Source organism: Ciconia boyciana, chromosome 9, assembly GCF_034638445.1.
Source record: "Ciconia boyciana chromosome 9, ASM3463844v1, whole genome shotgun sequence".
Classification (NCBI taxonomy): domain Eukaryota; kingdom Metazoa; phylum Chordata; class Aves; order Ciconiiformes; family Ciconiidae; genus Ciconia; species Ciconia boyciana.
Window position 1 is genome coordinate 23,726,095 of NC_132942.1, and position 20,833 is coordinate 23,746,927.

At 53.0% G+C, this 20,833-nt stretch overlaps 2 protein-coding genes across 3 annotated transcripts; one reads left to right on the plus strand and one right to left on the minus strand.

The window, feature by feature from the left end:
- The first annotated feature begins 44 nt into the window (after positions 1 to 44).
- On the plus strand, positions 45 to 5,615 carry TMEM208 (transmembrane protein 208). 2 transcript variants are annotated; one of them, XM_072871955.1, is made up of 6 exons: positions 45 to 104; positions 177 to 272; positions 399 to 458; positions 640 to 776; positions 4,054 to 4,138; positions 5,161 to 5,615. In XM_072871955.1, exons 1-6 carry the CDS (start codon positions 99 to 101, stop codon positions 5,296 to 5,298), a joined length of 522 nt encoding a protein of 173 aa, XP_072728056.1. In that variant the 5' UTR covers positions 45 to 98; the 3' UTR covers positions 5,299 to 5,615. The 2 variants fall into 2 exon arrangements, with proteins under 2 accessions (XP_072728056.1, XP_072728057.1); XM_072871956.1 differs by lacking the exon at positions 399 to 458 and having other exon boundaries at positions 51 to 104.
- A 474-nt stretch (positions 5,616 to 6,089) lies between these two features.
- On the minus strand, positions 6,090 to 20,214 carry MATCAP1 (microtubule associated tyrosine carboxypeptidase 1). Its single transcript, XM_072871954.1, has 6 exons — positions 19,736 to 20,214; positions 16,063 to 16,206; positions 9,259 to 9,391; positions 8,526 to 8,831; positions 7,681 to 7,778; positions 6,090 to 7,187 (listed from the first exon to the last, which is right to left on the minus strand). Exons 1-6 carry the CDS (start codon positions 20,180 to 20,182, stop codon positions 7,023 to 7,025), a joined length of 1,293 nt encoding a protein of 430 aa, XP_072728055.1. The 5' UTR covers positions 20,183 to 20,214; the 3' UTR covers positions 6,090 to 7,022.
- Positions 20,215 to 20,833: the final 619 nt, after the last annotated feature.

Genomic DNA, 20,833 nt, shown 5'->3' on the forward strand with positions numbered 1-20,833 from the left:
AGGTAGGCCCGGGCCCCCAGCTACCAGACACGGCCCCGCCCTTCCTGTCTCGCCACTTCCGGCAGGGGCCGGAAGCAGATCGCGGAGCCGGCGCGGCCATGGCGGTGAGTGCCGGGGCCGGGGGTGCGGGCGCCCGGGGCGGGCGAGGCCGCTGACTGCCTCTCTTGGCTTCGCAGCCCAAGGGGAAGGCGGGCACCAAGGGCAAGAAGCAGATCTTCGAGGAGAACCGGGAGACGCTGCGCTTCTACCTCCGCGTCATCCTGGGGGCCTCCGTGAGTGCGGGGCCGGGGAGGGCCCCGGCGGGGCGCGGGGCCGGGGCTGGGGCCGGGCTGGTGGGGAGGGCCAGGCCCCGGGTGGGGCCGGGCTGGGCAGACAGCCGTGCCGCACTCTCTCCGCAGGCCGTCTACGCCGTGGTGAACCTGGTGATCTTCTACCCTGCCGCCTCCGCCTGGACGTGGGTGAGCGCCCGGCCGGCTGCGGGCAGGGCACCGTCTCCTGCCCTAGCGAGGGGGGCCTGAGCCTGGCCTGGCTGAAAGGCGGGTCTTTTCCTGGTTGCCGTGACAGGCAAGGCCAGCAGGCCCCTGCCGTTCTGCCCGGGGGTCGTGGCTTTTGTGGCTGACAGCTGTTTCCTTGTTGCAGCTAGCATTCGTCTTCAGCTCGGTGGTCTACGGTACCAGCTACCGGTCCATGAACTCCATGGCAAAGCCATCTTTCACAGACGATGGCAGCCTTGCTGACGGGGGAATTGACCTGAATATGGAGCAGGGGATGGCAGAGTGAGTGTCCACACCCGCACGAGTCCAGGTGAGCAGGACCTGCTGCCTGAGCGTGCACGCAGAGCCAGGAGAGCCCCTGAAGAACAGGCCAGGCCTCAGCTCCCACCTCAGGTTGCCTGCTGGCACAGGCATGAGGGGAACTGGAAGCCTGTAACCGTTTTTAACAAGGATGTACCTAAACAGTCCTTGTTACCTGAATGCTTGGCCTGGCGTGCACTAGTCATGAGCTGCTGCATGAGTATGTCAGCCTGGAACAGTCACTCTCCTTAGGGCTGAGGTGCACAGGTAGGAGATCCCAAACAGTTCAGCTGGAGCAGCTTACAACCTTCTGTCAGTGAAGACACAGCACTGACACTGTGCACACTTCTGCAATACACAGAGATATATATTTTCTTTTTAAACCAGCACTGCAGGTAGTGCTTGACAGAGTGGAAAGGCATGTGCTGCCGGTTACCCCATCTCGGCTGTAAACTGGCTGTATCTTGAACTGTTCTACACACTGAAAAACCTCCCTGCTCTCTTAGCCAGCTCCTCTCACCTCCTCAGCCTTTTCTGCCCCCTGTGCTTGTGCCTTCCTCATGTCTGTCTACAGGCAGTGCCAAACATTTGCCTGTCCATTGTTCTTGGGGGTGCTGTAACTATCTTTTCCTCAGTCAAGGAACACACAACAGTAATTCCTGCAAAGCACTGTTAAATAAAATAAGGAGACAACAGTACTGAAACAGCAGAAATATCTTCTAGATTTATGTGTTTTCTAACAGCGAGCCTCAAACTAGTTACAGAAAACTGCCGGGCAGTCATGGACACATCAGGGTTTGCTCTCTGTCCTCCCTGCCGTCAGCCTCTGCCTGTTGGTCCAGCTCTTGCTGGGGATCTAGAGTGCATGCTCAGTGAGATACTGGGGTACTTGACCCTTTCCCTTCCATGTCCTTGTCCTACAGTTTAAGGTTTACCTCTGTCTTTCACTTGCTGCCAGGCTTTTGAAGAAATACAGTGGGGCCTTGTTTCCGGCAGAGCCCTCTGCATCACGTCAAGTGTTCTTGTGCTGGAAGGGCTGTGAATTGATTTATATGTTTTTATTTTTCTTAACTTTTATTTCTACAGCCAGCAGATGCCTGGGGATGTGATAACATCACAGACAGACTGACTTGTGCAGCACAGAACCTACTGTCTCTGCACAGGATGAGCTCTCATTTTGTGTGTTTGTTACTGGAATACTACATTTTTTACGTGCAGCCAGAGTGACTCGGATGTGTAAGAGACTCAGCCAAGGATGAGGTGGCCACGACAAGAAGGGGTTGTTTCTAGTGTGATTTGTGAGCTGGCTGCTTTACGTACTCTTCATCCTATAGTGACTTCTTTTTCCTGCTGGTCAGCTGAGCGTTTTTGTCTTGTTTTACACTGTTTTGGTGCTCCAGAGTAGAAGTGTAAAATATTTTGTGTACTTTTTTTGTGAAACACAACACGGGACAGTCAAGTAAGGAAAATAAAGAAATTTGATGTTGTCTGGGGTATCCTCCTAGCTGTGGGAGATGCTCTTGGGAGTTGTGTAAGGCACCGAAGCAGAGTGGGTACCCTGATAACTGGCCTGTGCACATGTGTGATGGCACTGTCAGGGGAAACAACTGAGGGGTGTTGGTACAGGGATCCCATTACCTGCTGTGGAAAGGTGACGAGCGCAGTTGTAGCACTGCTGCCTCCCTGGTTGCAGATGTAGTACTTCCCTTGGTGCTGGGGCTCCGAGGTTTTTCTGCCTGAGCAATACACCATTGGGGTGAGTTTTATGAGACATTAAAATTAATTGATGCTCATCAGAGGCACGGGCTGTGCAAAACACAGCACAGCGTGGCGGCGGAGCTGTAAAAGCAAAACCTGCACAGCTAAAATTCCTGTGTACCTTTGTACCTGAGCCTGTGCAGAGCCATCAGCCATAAGAGTGTAAGTCTCATTAGTTTAACCCCATTGGTATGTGAACACAAAGTGCTAACGAACACTCAGTGCTCCTGCTGACTGTGTCTGTTTGTCAGGTGAAGCACTCTAAATTACCACTTTGGGGATGGGGGAACCACTCTAGGCTAGCAGTTCCTTTCAGAAAGCAGCAGATGTTTTTCTGCCTCTCAGCTGAGTGTGCCACAGCTGATTAATGAGTGCTTTTTTGGAGCTGCTTCTGGAAGGCTGCGGATTTGATGGTGTTTCCCTTGTGCTAACTGAAACAGATGCTGTGTGTTGCTTTGGGGTTGAGGAAGGCCGATCTTGCTGGTCTCTGGGAGAGTTGGGTTTGGTGGGAGCTCTGCCATGACCCCTCTGTGGCCACTGGTGATGCATGAGATTTCTGGACCTCTGTGTCGCATCATGGAGCTGTTGATGGTGAATTCTGCAGTGTCTTGAGTTGATGATGGTGTCCCAACCTAAACCAGTTGTTTCTGGTCACTTTGTTTTGTGCTGTGCTGCCCAGAATGAGACAAGCTATTTCATTACCATTACCTCTGCCTTTGTTTTCTTGACTCCATTCTTGGATGTCGCTCGAGCATTTCTTACTCCAGCGGATGATGATTTAATGGGAGTGAAGGAGCTGGCATTTTTCTAACCCATCATGGCACTCCCTGTGGCTTGTGTTGAAAAACCAATACCTGTTTACCTCTCCTGGGTGTCAGGCCCCCCCAAGGGTGGTGGTTGAGGTGTGGGCAGCTTGGCCCTGTCCATAGCTGCTCTCAGCTCTCCCTCAGGCTGGCACAGAAGAAGACCCTGGAGTTGGATAAGCAGGAGAGGAGGGGGAGCTGGAGCTGTCTGTTGCTGTAGCTTGGCTTGCAGGTGCTGATGTGCTTGTCCTTGAGGCACCCTGGCCCTTTGGTGACCCTGAGTGAGTCTGTCAGCCTGTGCAGTGGCACAGGGAAGATTCATGCTTCCCCTAGTGCAGCCAGCCATGAGCAGCTATACTTTATACTCTGATATGTGTCAGATCAGTGGGTGCTGGCTGCTGTTGCAGGCTGTGGGGGTGGTGGTTTTGCTGCTGATTTTCACCCCCACACATTCCTCAGCTTTCTCAATATGCCTTTTCAGAGGGAGCCTAGCTCTTTAACTCATCAGATTTACTTATTTTTTTTGTTTCCTGCTCTGATTCTTCTAGATTACCATGTGTGGCAAAGCATAGCTGCTTCGGTTGGGCTGGGCAAGGTTGCTCCCCAGAGGCAGTGCAGACAGGCTGTGTTGGCAGAGGATCTGGTGTGTTTGGCAGGGGCTGCAATGGAAGGTTAATGTTTTGCTTTTCTTCCCTCAGGCACCTCAAGGATGTGATCCTGCTGACAGCCATGGTCCAAGTACTGAGCTGCTTCTCGCTCTATGTCTGGTACTTTTGGCTCTTGGTAAGCCCCTGCGGTTTTCCTTGTTGCTCTACGTTGTCCCTCTCTTTCGGAATGAGGACATTATTTCAGTGTCCTGTTTCAGGCCAAAACTATTTTCTGATACATTTTTTAGTCTCCTGTCAAATCTTATTAAAAATGAGGCCATACAAGGGAAAGAAGTCCTGATCCCTCTGGGTCAACCATGCAAAAACTAGGCTGGCCTTGGCCTTTCTCTCTGGTCCTGTGAAAGGGCAACAAGAAACATGAGGCAGATCAAAGCCATCTTTGTGCTTAGAGCCTTTTTGTGACTGTGGCAAACAGACTGTGCTTCTTGTTTGGTTTTCTCAGACATTTACCAGCACGGACTGAGGCTGGGAACTGCTGGACTCTGTGCTGCTTGGTAGATCAAATGCTGTAGGCTTTGATTTCCCCTTAACACACCAGACTCTTTCTACTCCTGAGACATTTGTCATGTGCCTCCAGCTAAAACTGCTTTTGCAGAAGGATAAAAAAAAATCTCCAGTTAGTTAAAAAATCCCACAGTTGCTTTGAGTATATCCCACAAAGGTATAAAAGGCAATCTTGGAAGCACAGAAAGTTATCTCATTTCAGTCCTTACTCACAAGTTCCCTTCTAGCTGGCCCGGCAGAGGGCAGCCTAGACTCTATCCCCTGGAGACCATCTGGAACACTTTTTTTTTAATTCAGAGAAATGTGGGGGTGTGTTCTGAAGGACGGAGAGGCAGAATGTCTGGGCAGTTGGATCTTTCTGGGTAATTCAGACCTGATGCCGGGATTTCCATATATGAAGCCTAAGAGCTGTATACGTATGCAAGTTCCTAAACTATATGAAATCAGGCCATTTATTTGGGACGCCTGCCACTGCCTTTGATTTCTGTACATCCTGTGATGCCCCTGATCCAGCCTGTAGAGATATTCCAGCTCCTTTGGCTTCCTCAGTAGGACCAGCCCTCCTGACTGTAGCACCACCCCTGCCAGAGCTGTCTCCAAAGTGACTGAGTTTGTGCCACACGTGTTTTGCAGGCTCCAGGACGAGCTCTCTACCTCCTGTGGGTGAACATCCTGGGGCCCTGGTTTACAGCTGACTCTTCACCCGCTGGTCAGGAACCAAATGAGAAGAAGCAACGCCGACAAGAACGCCGCCAGATGAAGCGCTTCTAGCCCTGGCTGGGAAGATAGATTAACACCGTCTCTCATCTCCATGCTGTTACTTCATCAGGGATGTGACCGAAACCAATTTGAAACCATTGCAGTAGCTATGTTGCCCTCTGTCATTGCTGCCATTCTGCTAGAAAGGCCGCAAGAGACTTCCCTTGGTTGGTTCTTAGGGCCAGTTGAGGCCTTGTTCCTTGGGATGACAAGGGGGGTGATGCTGAGATGTGTGTAAATACCTTTTTAAAGCAACACTGTACCGTGTTTGAGGTTGGGGATAGCAGTGTTGGAGGAAATAGTACATTAAAGAGCAGAGTCTAATTGACTGTGCTGGTAGTGTCTTCATACAGGGGTGCTTGCAGAGAGGAGCTGTTAAAAATGCCAGTGTGTTCTTGGAGACCTGGACCAGAGGGAAGCAAAATACCCCAAGACAAGTGGTCTCATCCCTTCCCAAGCTTGCTCTGTGCTGCCCTGCCTGCTAAGCATCTGCACCCTGCAGAGGGGCTGCAGCTGCCCTGCGAGATCAGGAGTGTGGGGCAGCTGGGGGTGCTGTGAATGGGGCTTGCAGCCAAACCTGGAGCTTTTGGGTTTGAGCCTGGGCTCTCTGGAGCCACAAATTGGCCTATGCTACCTTTGCAGGAGCTCAGTGAGATGAAATGCCACAGCTAAAAGAAGCCAAAACTAAATCTGCGTTGGTTTTTTTTTTCTTCTTTCTTTTAAATCAACGCTCCCAGGGGCCGCACAGCCAGGTGCCATGACTGCTGCAGAGACCATGCATTAGAGACCAGAACAGCTCAGGGCAACTTCTGTTTTTGCCGACTTTGATTTATTAATGTTGTCCCTGCCCAGCATGCTATTTTACACACTCCGGTGACTCCTTCCTGCTCCTGACGCACCAGCTCGGAGCCATGCAGCTTTGCCTGTGCGAGCAAGATACACAGTCAGTGTTCACAGTGGTACCAGCCTAGCTTTTGATGCTATCCACAACCTTTTGCCCACTCGTTGTTTCCATTACATCATTTTTATTACACGCTTTTTCCTTACATCAAGCCCGATCCCCACCTTGAGTCCTCCTGTGCCTCAAGGCCAGGCAGAGTGGCTGTAGTTGGGGTGCAGAGCAATGGTTAATTGTGGGCAAATATCTGAGGCGGGGGAGAGCAGAGACTGGTATTTGGGGGATTCAGGTCCTTCCTGCTGCTCGTGGGGGGCATGAAGGAAGGGGTAGGGAGTGGGAAACGCATACACAGGGCAATCAGTGGGTGTGGGCCAGCCCTTATTCGCTGCCAGGCACAGCCCAGAGCCCGCAGCCCTGCCTGCTGGCCCCAAGTAGGTGTCCCCACACTGCTGGGTGCACCCCCTCCTACCCTAAGGGCATCCTCCCCCCCATTGCAACTAACCCAGCACAGCCTCCGGTACTTCTGGGGGACTAGTGCATCTCCCCAGCTCTGCCCTTGCTCCCTCTGAACCTTCTTCTCCAGCTCTCCATAGCCACATGGAGCCATGCAGCTGGCCCCAAAATGCACAAGGGACGGTGTGGGGGGGGGAACACATCGACATTAACCACACCAGCCCTCTCGACCGCACTACCCTACACAGCAGTACATGCACAGCGGCCGCCTAGGCACAGGGGAGGGGGCCCAGGCTCTGCCCTCTCCTCCAGGCTCCAGCCCCAGTAAATATCCAATACATGGCACCAGTTATGGCCTTGGGGCACTGGTTTGGGGGGATGCCCCTCAGTCAGGCAGCAGCTGCTCCAGCTCCTCCTCGTTCAGGCCATTGGTGGTGACAATGTGGTCCAGCTGCTTCATGTACCGCTCCAGGTCCTGCATGAAATGGGGGATGCGGGCCTTCTCCAGCACCCCAAATTTCTTCAGCCGATTCACATCTTCGTAAGACACCTGATGGGAAGTAGGCAGACAGGGTCAGCACCCTGCCCCCCCCATCTGAGGAGGGGGTCTGGCCCCCTGCAGCCCACCTGGGTCACCCACCCCCTGCCCAAACACCCCTCCTGCCTGTGGGGAGGCATTTGCAAGGATATGTGGTTTTGGTCATTTTCCATCGCTGAAGGGACAGGTGACAGCAGGACTGGTGTGGCCAAGGCAGAAAGCCAGCAGCGTGGCCAGCAGAGCTTAACCTGCTGGGTTAAGCCTCTCCCCAAGGGTCTTCCACGGAGGAGGACAGATTGTCCTGTCCTTCCTTGCATCCTACCCAGCACAGCCTTCCCCGGCTCCACCGAAAGCCATACACACAGGGAAAGGGAAAGAGCTGAAGGGCTTCCAGACAAGGGCTTGTTTTCAGGAAAACATGGGACTGTAGGAGCCCACGTGAGCTTGGGGAGGGGACAGGGGTCTGGGATCAGCTGCCCCCCCCCCCCCCCCCCCAGCCCCTTACCTTTCCAAGCGCAGCCAGCAGTGGGAAGTCGATAGTCTGCCGATGGCGCAGGATACGAAGAATCCCATCCAGGTAGACCTGGTCCTTACTGAAACAGCCTGGAAGAGTGGGAAATGCTGGGGAGTGGGAGCTTGGCTCCCCACCACCCTCCACTCACCCAAATGTCTGCTGACCACAATAACCAGAGTGATGGTGCTGGACTGGGGTGACATGAGTGTGCCAGGGCTCAGGAGTTGCTGGTGCCGCTGCCAGGACTGCTGCATCCCAAAGGATGAGCGACCTGAGCGCTGGGGAGCAGCACTAGGAATTGCAGAGGAAGCCAGGTGCAGCAAGAGTCCAGGACGGGAAGATGACAAACCTTTCACCAGGATGCTTTCACCCTTCCTCCCGATGGATTTTTTTTTTTTTTTTAATGTTAAACCACTGCAACAATCTAAATGCATCCTCAGAAATGCTAATTTTTTTTCCTCTCCTTTGGCTGCTACCTCCCCAAGGAGCTTGTGTGAGTAGTCACTCCTATCAGACTGCAACCACCCTATGGGTCTCCCTGGGGGGGAGGGGGACCATCCATCCCCACCTGCCCCTAAGCAGCTGAAGAGCTGATGTGCCAAGACTGCCTGTAAAAGATCACTGCCATAAAGACAAGTGTAAACCCATAGGAGAGCGGTGCCGGGGATGGGGTAAGGCAGAGCCACCATTTCAAAGGCTGCCATGGCAATGGGGTCAGTGATGCTCAACCCACCCAGCAGCAAAACATACCTGCCTCTGGTTCTTCTTTAGAAAGAAAAAAAAAAAAAAAAAAATCCCTTCTAAAACCCAAAGGCTTTTCACCTCCTGAGCAGTACCTGGCTTCGAGGTGTCGGTCTGGCCCCGCTTTGCCCGCACGCAGTACTCCCACCGGACACTGGCATCCTGGACGTACTGCTCCAGGTCCTGGAAGAGGGCGGAGAAGGAGAGGCGACTGGCCCGCTCAATAGTGTAGTAGAGCAGGGCTGCCCGCCACAGGAAGGGCTGCTTGCGGAAAAGGACACTGTGCAGGCTGGCCAAGCCTTCCTCCGTGGGGTTGGCAGGCTTCAGGCTGTACTGCTTGCGGCCCTCGGAGCTGTGCCACGGCTGGCGGGTGTTGTTCACCCCCCGGATGTAGTGGGTGCCTGGGGAGGGGGGATGGGAACGAGCACCGTTGGCTGCAGCCTCCAAAAAGCTTGATGCCCCCTGCCCACTGAGTCGCTGGGGTTGGGGCTGAGACCCAGCACCCATGGGTGCCAGCTCCAGTCTTGGCTGGACATGCTGCCATGGGGCATGTGCTTGCTCCGGTGCCCAGGGTGGGGGGGCAGGCACACAAGTGCATGGGTGGGTACCTTACACCCCTCCCCCACACCCTGTATGCAGAGAGGGACCCAGGTGGCCTCAGCCCTTTCCAAAACCTGCCCAGGAACACCCCTCCAGGATGTCTCCTTGCAGGACCTGGTGGGGATCACCTTGCCCCGTGGTCCCCACAGCCCCCAGGCCATTACCCCAGTGACAGCCAAAGAATGCTCACCGCATCCCCCCGCCCTGCCCCGCTGTTGCCCCGCTGACCTATCTCATGGCGCAGCATCCCCTCCAGCCAGTGCTGCCGGGCTCCGGCCAGGTTGATGGCCAGCGTCGGCCGGCTGTCCTCCACCATCATCACAGCCTGGGACAGGAGGTCATCAGTGAGCTGTACTACCACCTGCAAAAAAAGGAGGAGGCAACTAGTGTCAGCACAGCCATGAGAGAGGATGCTCAGCAGGGTCTTGGATCTAAGCAGATGCTGAGATGGTGGTGGACGGTCAGAAAAAGCCACCAATGCCACGGGCAGCACTGTCTGACACTGCAGCACCATCACTGACTTGTGCTGCAGCTCCCCAAAGAAACCACAGATAGCAGGAGCAGGCAGGGAGGGTACTGCCAGTGCTGAGGGGGGTGCCGAGAGGAAATGGATGATTGCATGGGGGGATGAAATAACTTCTTTAAACTTTTTACAGCCAGCAAACCTGAGCAGGCACCATGGGGGGAGCAGGCAGCTCCCGGGCAGCCTGGCTCCAGCATCTCCCCGCTCTCCCCCAGCTCGTTCCCATGTGCTCCCCACAATTTTATGACCACACATGATGGGCATCCTCCGGCGACTTGCCTGGTCCCACTCCTGCATCCCCACTAGCATGGGACAGCGCAGTAAATTCGGTCATGAAATCGACCCCACTCTAAACAATTAACAGCACCTGCTTTGTTATGGGTCCAACCTCTAGACGCCCCCCAATAAACATTCTGCGAGGAAACCAAGGATCTGGCTCCATTTTCATGGATTCTCCTGCAAATTCTCTCTTTTGACGCTCCAAGACACGAGCATTGAGGACGGATCCACGCCAGCCCACCCTCACAGCAGGAACCGCGCATGCCAGCCATGATTCACAGCAGGGATGGGCAACGCATGCGCAGGACTGGAGAACATCTTTGTACAGAAAAAACCATCTATTTTGAGAAACCCAGCTAGCGCAAGTGCTGGAGCCAAGACACCTGCTCTACGTTAACATGAGTTAATGTGCCAGCCAAGCAGCGTTTTCTGACCATCCAACTTCAGACCTGCAGCAACTTGAAGCTGCAGCATCGCTGGAGGAGACACGTGGCTCCGCCACATCCCCAGGAGCTCTCGCATCCAAGCTTTGGCAGCGGCAATGCTTGGGACCTTTGGGCACATACCAATTTCATCTCAAAATCCTTCCATCACATCTATATTAACTCTAAAAACCATCTATTATTTCACAGCTGACACTTTTCAGGATGAAAATGTGCACAAACACACATGATGTGGCAATTCTTCTCTCTTACTTAAAAAAAGGAGAGGAGACTGAATGGGTTTGCTTTAACCCAGATTTATTATTGTGCAAAGCTGCTCATGAAAGCCAAAAGTGCAATGTAACAGAACAGAGTCTACCACTAGGCAAATAAACAGCATAAAATACTTACAGTGCAATTGCTTACCTGGATTAAAATATACCAGTGTGAAAGAAAATCCCTCCAACTCCGAGAAAAGACTTGCCAGTTCACTTCTGACTTGTGTTTATCTCCTTGAGCTTTATTTCTGCTCCAGTAAGCAAGTCAAAATAAATAACGGTTGCAGTTTTGCTGCCCTCTGCCACATCCAGCCATGGACCTTGGTGACCTGGGACAAACCGAGGCAGGGAACTGATCTGGACTAAAACTGGTTTTATGCTCTAGCTCAGTTTCCAGCAAGATCATCATTCCCAGCCACATGAGGTCCCATGGGGGGGGCTCTTGGCAGGGAGAAGACTTTTGGCAGCAGTGCCATCTTCTGCTAACAAACAGCCCCATCTAGAGCCACGACCGGCAGGGAAGGTTACAGCTTCACTGCAAGCAGAAATAAGGAGGTACAAATGAGCCAGGTTTTGGTATGATTTTAACCAATTCCCATCTCTTAGGTCAGCTCCTCGTGATAGGAATACAGCCTGGACATCTGACATGGCAATCCCAAATGCGACTAGCGGAGGCTGAAATCCTAGGATGCAGGAAGGAGAGCCAGGGGACAGAGTTTAAATCAAAAGAAAGATGAGGAATACATTTCATTGTCGCAGCACTTTTCCTGCTCCCTCGAAGATGCTGCAGCACAGAACTGATGCCTGGACCCTGTGACAGTCCCTGGTCCCCAGGTCTTTGCTGCCTGATCTGCTTTCCCCCAACCTATTAAAAAAATAGCCTCCCAGAGCTCCTCCTCTCTGCTTTTCTCCATTTTCCAGTTGCTCATTCTTGGCCACATTACGCTGGATTCCTCCAGGCGCCATCTCCAGGCGACAGGGATTCAGCAGCTCCAGGTACCCCATATCAGCAGGACCTACTGCAGTGGGGTCAGCCCAGCCAGTGGGTTTTGGAAGGCTGGTGCTTGCTTGGCATCCCCCAAATTGTTCAAGTTTCCCTCGTGCAATTTCAAAAGCCATCTCTGAAAACTACACTCAGAGCACCCATGCAAGTGAAATATTGTATAAACCCAGGAATTTAAGTATATTGAGTGTTACATGGGTAAATGCTCCACGCAGGTCATCTCTGCCATTCTGGTGACCTCCGGTTCACCATTCCCACCTGCACTGGCACCTTAATTCCCACCCCTGAAGAAAACTCTTTATTTTATTATAACCCAAATATCTGTCCATCACCATGGCTTTTTCCTCTGCTGTACTGGGAATGCTGTGTCCCGCATCCTACACTGCATCTTCCCTGCTGTTACCCAGGCTAGCACCTGAGCATCCTACCAGGGCTGAGCTTCCCTAAGGCAGAGATACACCCCGCTTTAATAAGCGCTAAGCAACATTTGCAACAGAGTGCTCTGGCTTTAAAATATATGGTTTTCATATTATTTTGGGGGGGCTTTATGCTACAGGACAATTCAATGGTCACCAGGCTGGGCATTCCCATCCTGAGATGTCTAAAGCCACAGCATCAACAATCTGCTCACACAATCCAATGTGAGCACCAAATAAGTCCAGCCAAATTGTGGAAAGGCAAGTGCTGTCCCACAGGCTTTGCCATCGTGCCTGAACAGGAGGCAGACTGAACAATCCAAAACCAAATTTTTTCCTTTTTCTTTTCCTATCTGGTATCACCATGTGCAGTGAGCAAAGAGAAACACAGTGAACAGCTGGAAAATAAAGAGGCTCAGCACCCTCGAGGATGCGATGCTCAGCACTGAAATCAGGTCTTGCACAAGCCCTTTTTAGGCAAGGCAGCAAGAGCTGAAATGCAGAATGAAGCATTCCCTGGGATATGGCATCTGGAGAAAGATCCAAGGGCACAGAAAAATTCTGTTTGCAACACGCTGGGACACTGCTGGAGGCTGTACACAGAGGGGAGGGTGCAGCTGAAGCCACTGGTCTGTGTTTCCAGGAACGAAGGAAAACTCCAAGCAAGAACACCCCAGAGCCTTTAGAGGAAGAATTCGAGTCAGAGGGAGCACTGATGATTTTTTTTTTCCTCTCTAATGGTGAAGAAAAGGTAAAGACAACACAGAAACAGCAACATTCAACTCAACTATATGGAGTGGAAACTATCTTTCCCTGTACAAGAGTTCGATGGCATCAAGTGAAACAATGAGGGAGCAGATTCAGGACGAAGAAGCATCAGCAAACGGTGCAACCAACTGCATGAGATTTGTGACGGTTCATGATCAGGTAGGCCAATTATCAGCAGGGGTTTTGCAGGCAGAAACACCCCCTGACTTGGGAAGACGTGGGGCTGCCATGGCCTGGGGAGAAATTCCCCATCCCTGTCCTAAGGATGGAAAGACTCCAGGACAGAGCTGGGCAGGGGAATGAGGGATGGAAATGGACTGATCCAGGGACTGGGAAATGGGATTAGACACCAGAGAGGCTGAGAGCACCTGCAGCCGCAGGTACAGCTGCAGGTTGCAGTCCCCCTGTGAAAGCAGACGATACAGATGTGTGCAGGAGCCACCACGGTGAGATGACGACGGGCAAAACCCCACGATGTCACTCTTAAGATGCCAGTCTGATGACTTTTTAGAGGCATCGGCTTGGGTTATTTTATTTTTTCCCCTTATTTGATAATGTGGTGATATACCGTTGTTTTGCCGTATTAAACAGAGGTGCCAAGAACCACCCCATGCAGAGGCAGCCATCTGGGAACGATGGAAAGGGACCTTCAGCATCATCAGACACCACAGCTTCACACGCACCCATTACGCTGCCCACAGCCTGTCTCCGGCTGCAGCAGCCCATCTGCCTGCTGTGTAGCACCACTTGCCTTATTTCGGGACCCTCCAGATGCTGTTTGCAGATGCTGTTACAAAAGGGGCTGTGACTTCAGCCGAAGTCCTGTTCCTGGAGCAGCAACACCAGCTCTCCAGGTTTGTGACCTCTCATTCTGAGCAGGATCCCCAGTGCATCCTCGTGGTCCATGAAGCTCCTGCTCAGCTTTTGTGGATGCAATGATGGAGAAAGAGCTTGTCCCCAGGAACCGAAGGAAGACTGCTGACGGCTCCCACAGCTCTGGGGCACAGGCTCCTGCCTCTCCCCAGCTCCCTGGCACTGCCAGCAGCCTGCCCATCTGTTCAGGACCTCAAATGCCAAAAAAGCGCTGGCACTGAGCAGCTCAAGGGTGGAGAGGCACCACTGATGGGATCCCAGGAGATGCTAGCTAGCACTGTTTAGGCTAACGACATTTCACAACCCCAGGCATTGCCATGCAGCACTTACCAATGGGGCCAGGGGTTTCTTTGCTGCAAGCTGGGAGCTTGCCGAAATCTGTATGGAGACCTCTGAACTCCGGCAGCACTACCTTGGTCCTGAGCCAGAAGAAAAGCAGAAGAGCTTCAGGATCTGCAGCTCTCACCCCGACAAAGAAGCTTTTGAAGACACAAAGTTCATCATAGTGCAAATACTTACCCATGAGCACACTGCCTGCGGTGCTGGAAAGTGGGATCCTGCCTTCGCTGATCGGCGCTGGGGACAAAGGGCAGCTGCCTGCAGCGACTGCCACCAGCCTGGCCCGTGCTGCCTGCCAGCATTGCCGGCAGGCAGCACAGGCAGCTGACGCATCAGCGGGTCAGTCTCTCGGCTAACGCAACCCACTGTGCTAGAGTTTTTTGGTTTTGTTTTGTTTTTTAAGAAAGTCATCATGATTAATATGTAACAAGGAAGCAAACGGCACGGCAGAACAGACAGGGCACAGCAGATTAAAGTCAGGAATTACAGATACAGGCGCGGGGAGGGAGATACACGTCTGAAACCGCCCAGTTCCCCGACAGGGTAATATATTATCAACGACACAGAAGTCTCAGCAAATTTTTGTCCTGTATGGAGAGCAAGCTTTGCCAACATTGCTGTATCAAGAGCAGATGAAACTCTTCCCTCTTCCCTGCCCCAGAGAAATTCAGCAAAATTTCTAATGGGTAGCAATGAACAAACTAATGCTTTAAAGGTTTTAAAAGCACTTATCAAAATTTCGGATAAAAGAGCCACATATCTCGCACACCAATGTGCAAACATAATTACTGAACCCTGTGTTCCCTTGAGCAAAGGGGAAATTACACATGGCTAGAAGAAAGCCAGTTGTACACTAATATGTAAGAAAAAAGATGGCTTTCTGCCCAGCCAGAGCTCAATTTGGGTTTAGATTAATGGAGAGGAGCAAAACAGCTAAATTGAATCAATGAATAAAATCAAGAGAGAGACCACAACTAGCAAGTCATTAAATGTAGGTCTGTAAGTAAGACTGGCCAGCTGCTAGGCTGGGTATTGGGACAGGTTCTGGGCACTAAAAGGTAGCTGAATTATATGAGATTTGCAGAGATCCTTTCCATCCTAAGCAAAGGCTTAGGAGGGCCAAGGTGCCAAATCCACATCCCAGGGGCACCCCCAGACGGATCAAAATAAACCAAGGGGGCTGGAGGAGGAACGTCACCTGGCCAGGTGGGACCTCAGGGAACTGCTCACTCCTGCTTTTGCAGGTATGAAACACGCTGGGTACCGCTGAGCAAGTTGATGCTTCAGGGAAATGCTCGTGAATAACCCTGTTTGGAGATGGAGGTGAGAAATCATAGCTAGGGAAAACAGTCTGGCCAAGAGGCAGTGGTGAGGAAGCCCTCGTGCCAGCCAGCACTGCATGGCCTTCTGCCCTGCAGCCAACAGCTGAAGGCAGCCCCACGAGCCAAAAAAAGCAAAGCTAGGTCCAGAAATCCTTCTCACCTCTTGGACCCAGGACGGTGGAAGCATTTTGCCCACACCTTGCTGGCAGGAACGAGAAAAAAAGCCCCTTAACCAAAGCTGTGCGACATCCCACACTGGATGCTGCTGGGGACACAGAGAAACCAGATTAAGGGTTGCTGAACTTCCCCCCTCCCCATCCTGCACAGCTACCATCTTATCTTAACCATGTATTTCCCAGCCTTAAAACCTGAGCTTGGGGTTTCAAAGCACCGTAACCCGGCACATCCTGCAGGACAGCAGGAAATCTCTCCCCCCGGCTTTGCTTTTGGACATGTGAGTGAAGGCAGCTGTCGGAGATGTCTGCCATACCACCGCTAACAGCAGTAATTGATGCCTCATGCACACAGCAAAACGCTCCTCACACAGCCACGCAGACAAGCAGCAGCTCCTCTCTCTCTCTCAAGCATAGACTGAAAAAATCAAGGGAAATGGGTGGGGAACGAGCACCCACGTCCTAATGCCGGTGTACAGCGAACGCAGTCAAGCTGGAGATGAAAGGACACCATGGCTCAGAGTAGAAAAGTTTCTTCTTTGTACCCAAAACACTTCTTAATCTGAGTACTTTTTATCAGAAAATAAATATTTTGCAGCTGTATTTTACAAGCGATAAAGCAGGGACGTGGATTACCTCTCCCATGCAGCCTTCTTTCTGCATGTACTTTCGGATCATGGACCATATCTGGCACTTGCTCAGCAGCCTCCCGCCCGTGGCAACTTCGAAGCTCTCGTAGGTCCCATACTTCTCCAGGACAGCACGAATGATCCTGATCGCCTGTTGCACGCAGAAAAAAAACATCAGTGCAAACATCCTTCCCGCTTATAAACACATCTTAAAATCCCATGTGCAATAAAACCCCATAGAGATAATCCCTGATAAACGCCTGTAAAGTGAGACATGGTTTTGCAATATCTAAAAAACCAAGGAGACTGAGCCAGCTGGAGGTGGCCACCAGGACAGATGGACACAATGCAACCAGCATGACCCACAGTATATTCTTTCTGCTTTTAATTACCCTTGCAAGCATCTGTTGTGGGAACCGGGCAAAGCAGAAGTGAAACAGCATCATCACAGCACACTGCCTCTGGAGGTTAAAGCCGTGATTATTTTTATCTTTTTTTGCTTTCAGTTCTCCTTTCAAACTCTAGTGCTTGCACAAAGAGGTCTAGCTTATCAGATTCCACCAGGGTCTCAGCACAACCAGCCTGCTGCACACCAGCAGCCTTCTAATAAAAGCAGCACGTGCTATTTTATTAGCATTAACATTTATGGAGCATCTATAAAATATGAGCATTTATTACCATGTTTCCTTCCCCAAAAGTGAGTTTTCATTGTAGACATTTTCAAGCAATTACTTTCTCCAGCCTATTAATATATATTCCAAAGCAGATGATGACAACTTTGAACCAGTTCTGGAGTTTTTCCAGCAGTTTTATTGCATCTGTAAATCTGGCTGAGCTGCTGCTGAGCTTCCCAGCCCAGGACCAAGCACTGCTCCTGAATGGTATGTGTTTTACCTCCTCCTGCTGAGCAAACCCCCTTTGCTCTTGTACGGGCTCTGGGCAGCAGCTGGGCCCTGCAGAGGAGGTCACATCCCCTCCTTCATCCCTAAGATCACCCAGGATCAGGAGATGGGTGCTCACCGACAGTACCAGCGCTCAAACTACCCAACATCCCATAAGAGAGGCTTAGTGGTCTGTGTCTGGTGAAACAGCCTCCCCTACCCCAGCAGAAGGTCCTGATTTTCCTTCCCTAGACAGTCTTCTCTGCACAGCTGGTGTTTATTCTCAAGTCACTTATTGTGTCTTTCCAGGAGAAGTTATGGGGGGTTTTTTGTGTTATTGGTTTTTGGGGTTTTTTTTGTTGTTGGGTTTTTCTGTTTTGATCCTGAATGCTCAGGATCATTTTTGCAGTGCCACAAGGAACCTCCTGCTGACAGAGGCAGAAAAAGGACCATTTCTTCCTCCCACCTCTGCTCAGCCACTTGCTCTCTCCTCCCAGGGGACCTAAAGCACCGAGCCACGAGAAACCCAGCACAGCTGGTGCCCAGGAGTAAGAACGACCAAAGGGCATGTTCCCCACTGACCTCCAGTGCACATCCTGGTGAGCAAAATTCCTAAGATACCAAGTTTAGTTTTCTGAGAGGCTGCTGAGTGTCCCTGGGCAGCCCAAAATCACACACCCACCATATGCAGTGGGATAACAAATCCTCCAGCCCCAGCTCCGTGCTGGTGCTGCTGGCATTCCCGCAACAAGCCAGGGGTGTGATCTCCATGGTGATGAGCCTCCATGGGGCTAGAAGAATCCTCTGGTTTAGTTAGCTAGCGAGGAAAAAAGTCTCCCGAAATAAAAGAGACTGGAAGGAGGTTACTGCAGGGTATGAGCAAAGGAACAGTGACATGAATACTGTCCCATCACACCATCACCGGAGAACTTGGAGAAACACTCAACACTTAATATGTCTTGCACAGGGTTTTAGGATCCAGGATGAGACCATTCACACCGGTTACAAACACTTAATTTCATTCATTCAAAGTAATGTGCAGAGAAAAATAATCTCAATTATTCATCTTTTACTATATTGTAAGTCAACTGTACCAAAAGAGAAAGCAAGGGGGGAAAATAGCTCTGAACAACTCATTTTACCACATTACTTGGAGAATGAAATGCACTTAAATGCAGGAAGAAAACACTAAAAAGCCAGTGAGGTCTTCACAGGAGTCAGACCATCTCCCCTGCAACAGCATCGCTGGCACCAGCTTATCCGGGGCAGAGGTACGGCAGGCACTGGAAATGACTAACTGCTTCAAAAGCTGTTTACAGAAAGAGCCTGAATCATCTGGATAATAATTCAGGCAGAGATAGAGGAAGTAATACAAGAATAAGTAAACATTCAAAAAACAATAAATAAATCGGTGAAGAAGGTGTTATTTGAAACACCAGATGTAAGCTCCCAACTAGGAGGTGTAAAGAAATGACTCTGGCACGCTAGTCTCAATTTATTGTAAGAGTTTTTTTATCTGCTCCCTCGGATGCAGCTAAAAGGGGTCTGTGTGGCAGAAAGGATGCTCTTGCCAGGGGCGGGATGCCCAGCCCGAGGAGCAAGCTGTTTTTGGGGCATGGCCAGGCTCCCAGCTCCAAGCACAGAGCAAAGGTATGGAGCCTGCAGCTCCATTCCTGCCTCGCTCTGCCTCCATCCAGGAAAGGCTCATCTGTGGGCAGAGCATCAAGAAAGCACGCTCCTCCTGTCTGTTTCCTCCCCTTCAAGTGGCCGGGTGCTGTTTGCTCACTGCCATCCACACATTATTATCCATGGCAGAGAGCAAGTCGGGAATATTTCAGTAGCATATGAGCAATGGAAGCAGTTAAGCAAAATAATACAGACTCCTTAAGCAGAGTCTGCACCAACTATTATCATTACTGACCACATTTGCTGATGCGTTAAGGGTGCTGCCATACCGGACAACCTTTAGGCCTTCCAGAAAACAAGCCAGACTTAACCACCAGGTCCTTCAGGCTAAGAACTGCTTCCCATGTGGTCACCCACGTGCTCCACCTCCTTGTCTGCTATTTCTACAGCAACAAGTGCAAAAAAACCCCCAGCAACCTGTCCCTGAAGGAGCACCAGCTCCTAACTACCACCGTGCATCCATAAGCAAGAGCTAGTCTGGGGCTGGTAGCATCACCCAGCACCAATATGACCATCACCCATGTCAACCACGGAGCACGTACTATTCCTGCAGGTAGGCTAGATAACTAAAGAAGATAACTAAAGTTTAAGAAACAACAGGGCGAGCAGACATCGAGCAGAGCAAGCAACAAAAGACGTCGAGCAGAGCAAGATCAGGCAGCATCCTGGCAGCAGAAGCCAGGAAGGAAAGCAGGCCATGAGGTTTCACGTGGACCATGAACCAGCTCCCAGCTGGCCCGACCGTGCAGCAGTCCCACCATGATATGTTCTGGTGGCACCAAGCCGGTGACACCACCCTACACGAGGACACCCACACCTTTGCACCCGCCAGGTTATTGCCCTCATGAGGCGAGAGGAAGGTGGGGAGCGGACGATCCAGGGCCCCTCGGTTCCTCCTCCTCCTCCTCCCAGGCCGAGCATCCCTCCCCGGAACCGCCGTGATGCTCATCCCCCACCCGAGGTAGCAGCTCAGCAGGCAGCAGTACCGGCAAGGGAGTCGAGGCACCGGGAGCTCCGGCAGCTGCCCGCAGCGATCCTCGCCCCCCCCGCCCCGCGCAGGCAGGCGGACACACCCAGGCGCGGGCAGCGCGTGACCCGCCGGCCCCGCCTCACCTGAGCGACGAAGCGATCGGAGGCGGCTCCGTACTTATCCAGCACGGCGGCGGGCACCGGCTCGGCGTATTCGAACTGCGGGTCGTAGGCGAAGCTGGCGCGGAAGAACCGCTCCCGTTCCGCCTCCACGTTCCGGGGCCGCAGCGCCACGAGCAGGCAGGGGCTCCGCCGCCCGCCGCCCTCCTCCCCCCGCCCCCGCGCGATGTGGGGCAGGGAGGCGGCGGCGCGCATCCCCCCGCGCCCCCCCACGTTTTCGCTCCGCCGCATCCCGGCGCCGGTTTCCGACAGACGCCGGGTTCCCCGCGGACAACGGGGCGCGGAGGCCGAGGCCGGTGGCGGCGGGGACGGGCAGGAGCAGAGCGGCGGGCCATGGCGGTCGGGCAGGCGCGGGGCGGCGCTGGCGCCCAGCCCTCCGGCCGCCGCCGCCGCCCCCGGGTCCAGCACCATGGCCTCCAGCGCGGCGGCGGCATGTGGGCTGCGCCGGGCCGGCCCCCGCGCGGCCGCCCCGAGCACGCGCCGCGCCCCACCAATCGGCGCCGCGGCCGGCGCGCCAGAGCCAATGGGAGCGGAGCGCTTAGGGAGAGCCCCGCCCCGCCCCGCCCCGCCCCGCGCGGAGCCTGCCCTGCCCGCGGCCGCGGAGGGGAGCGGCGGCGGGGCCGGAGCGCTACGCTCCGTAGCGGGGGCTCGGGGCGCCTCCGGCCGCGTCGCCGGCCCCGCTTGCATCACCCACCCCGGCTGCGTCGCCAACCCTGTTTGTATCCCCAGCCCCCTTTGCATCCCCGGCTGCATCGCCCATCCCAGCTGTGTCACCAACCCCATTTGCATTGCCAGCCCTGGCTGCATCACCCGCCCCGGCTGTGTCGCCAGTCCGAGCTGCATCGCCAACCCCATTTGCATCACCAGCCCTGGTTGCATTGCTGCCCTGGTTGTGTCGCCAGTCCCAGTTGCATCGCCATCCCCGGCTGCATCGCCGACCCTGGTTGCGTCACCAGTCCCAGTTGCGTTGCCAGTCCCAGTTGTATCGCCAAGTCCAGTTGCACTGCCACGCCAGCTGCTTTGCCAGCCCCAGTTGCATCGCCAAGGCGGCTGCATCGCTAA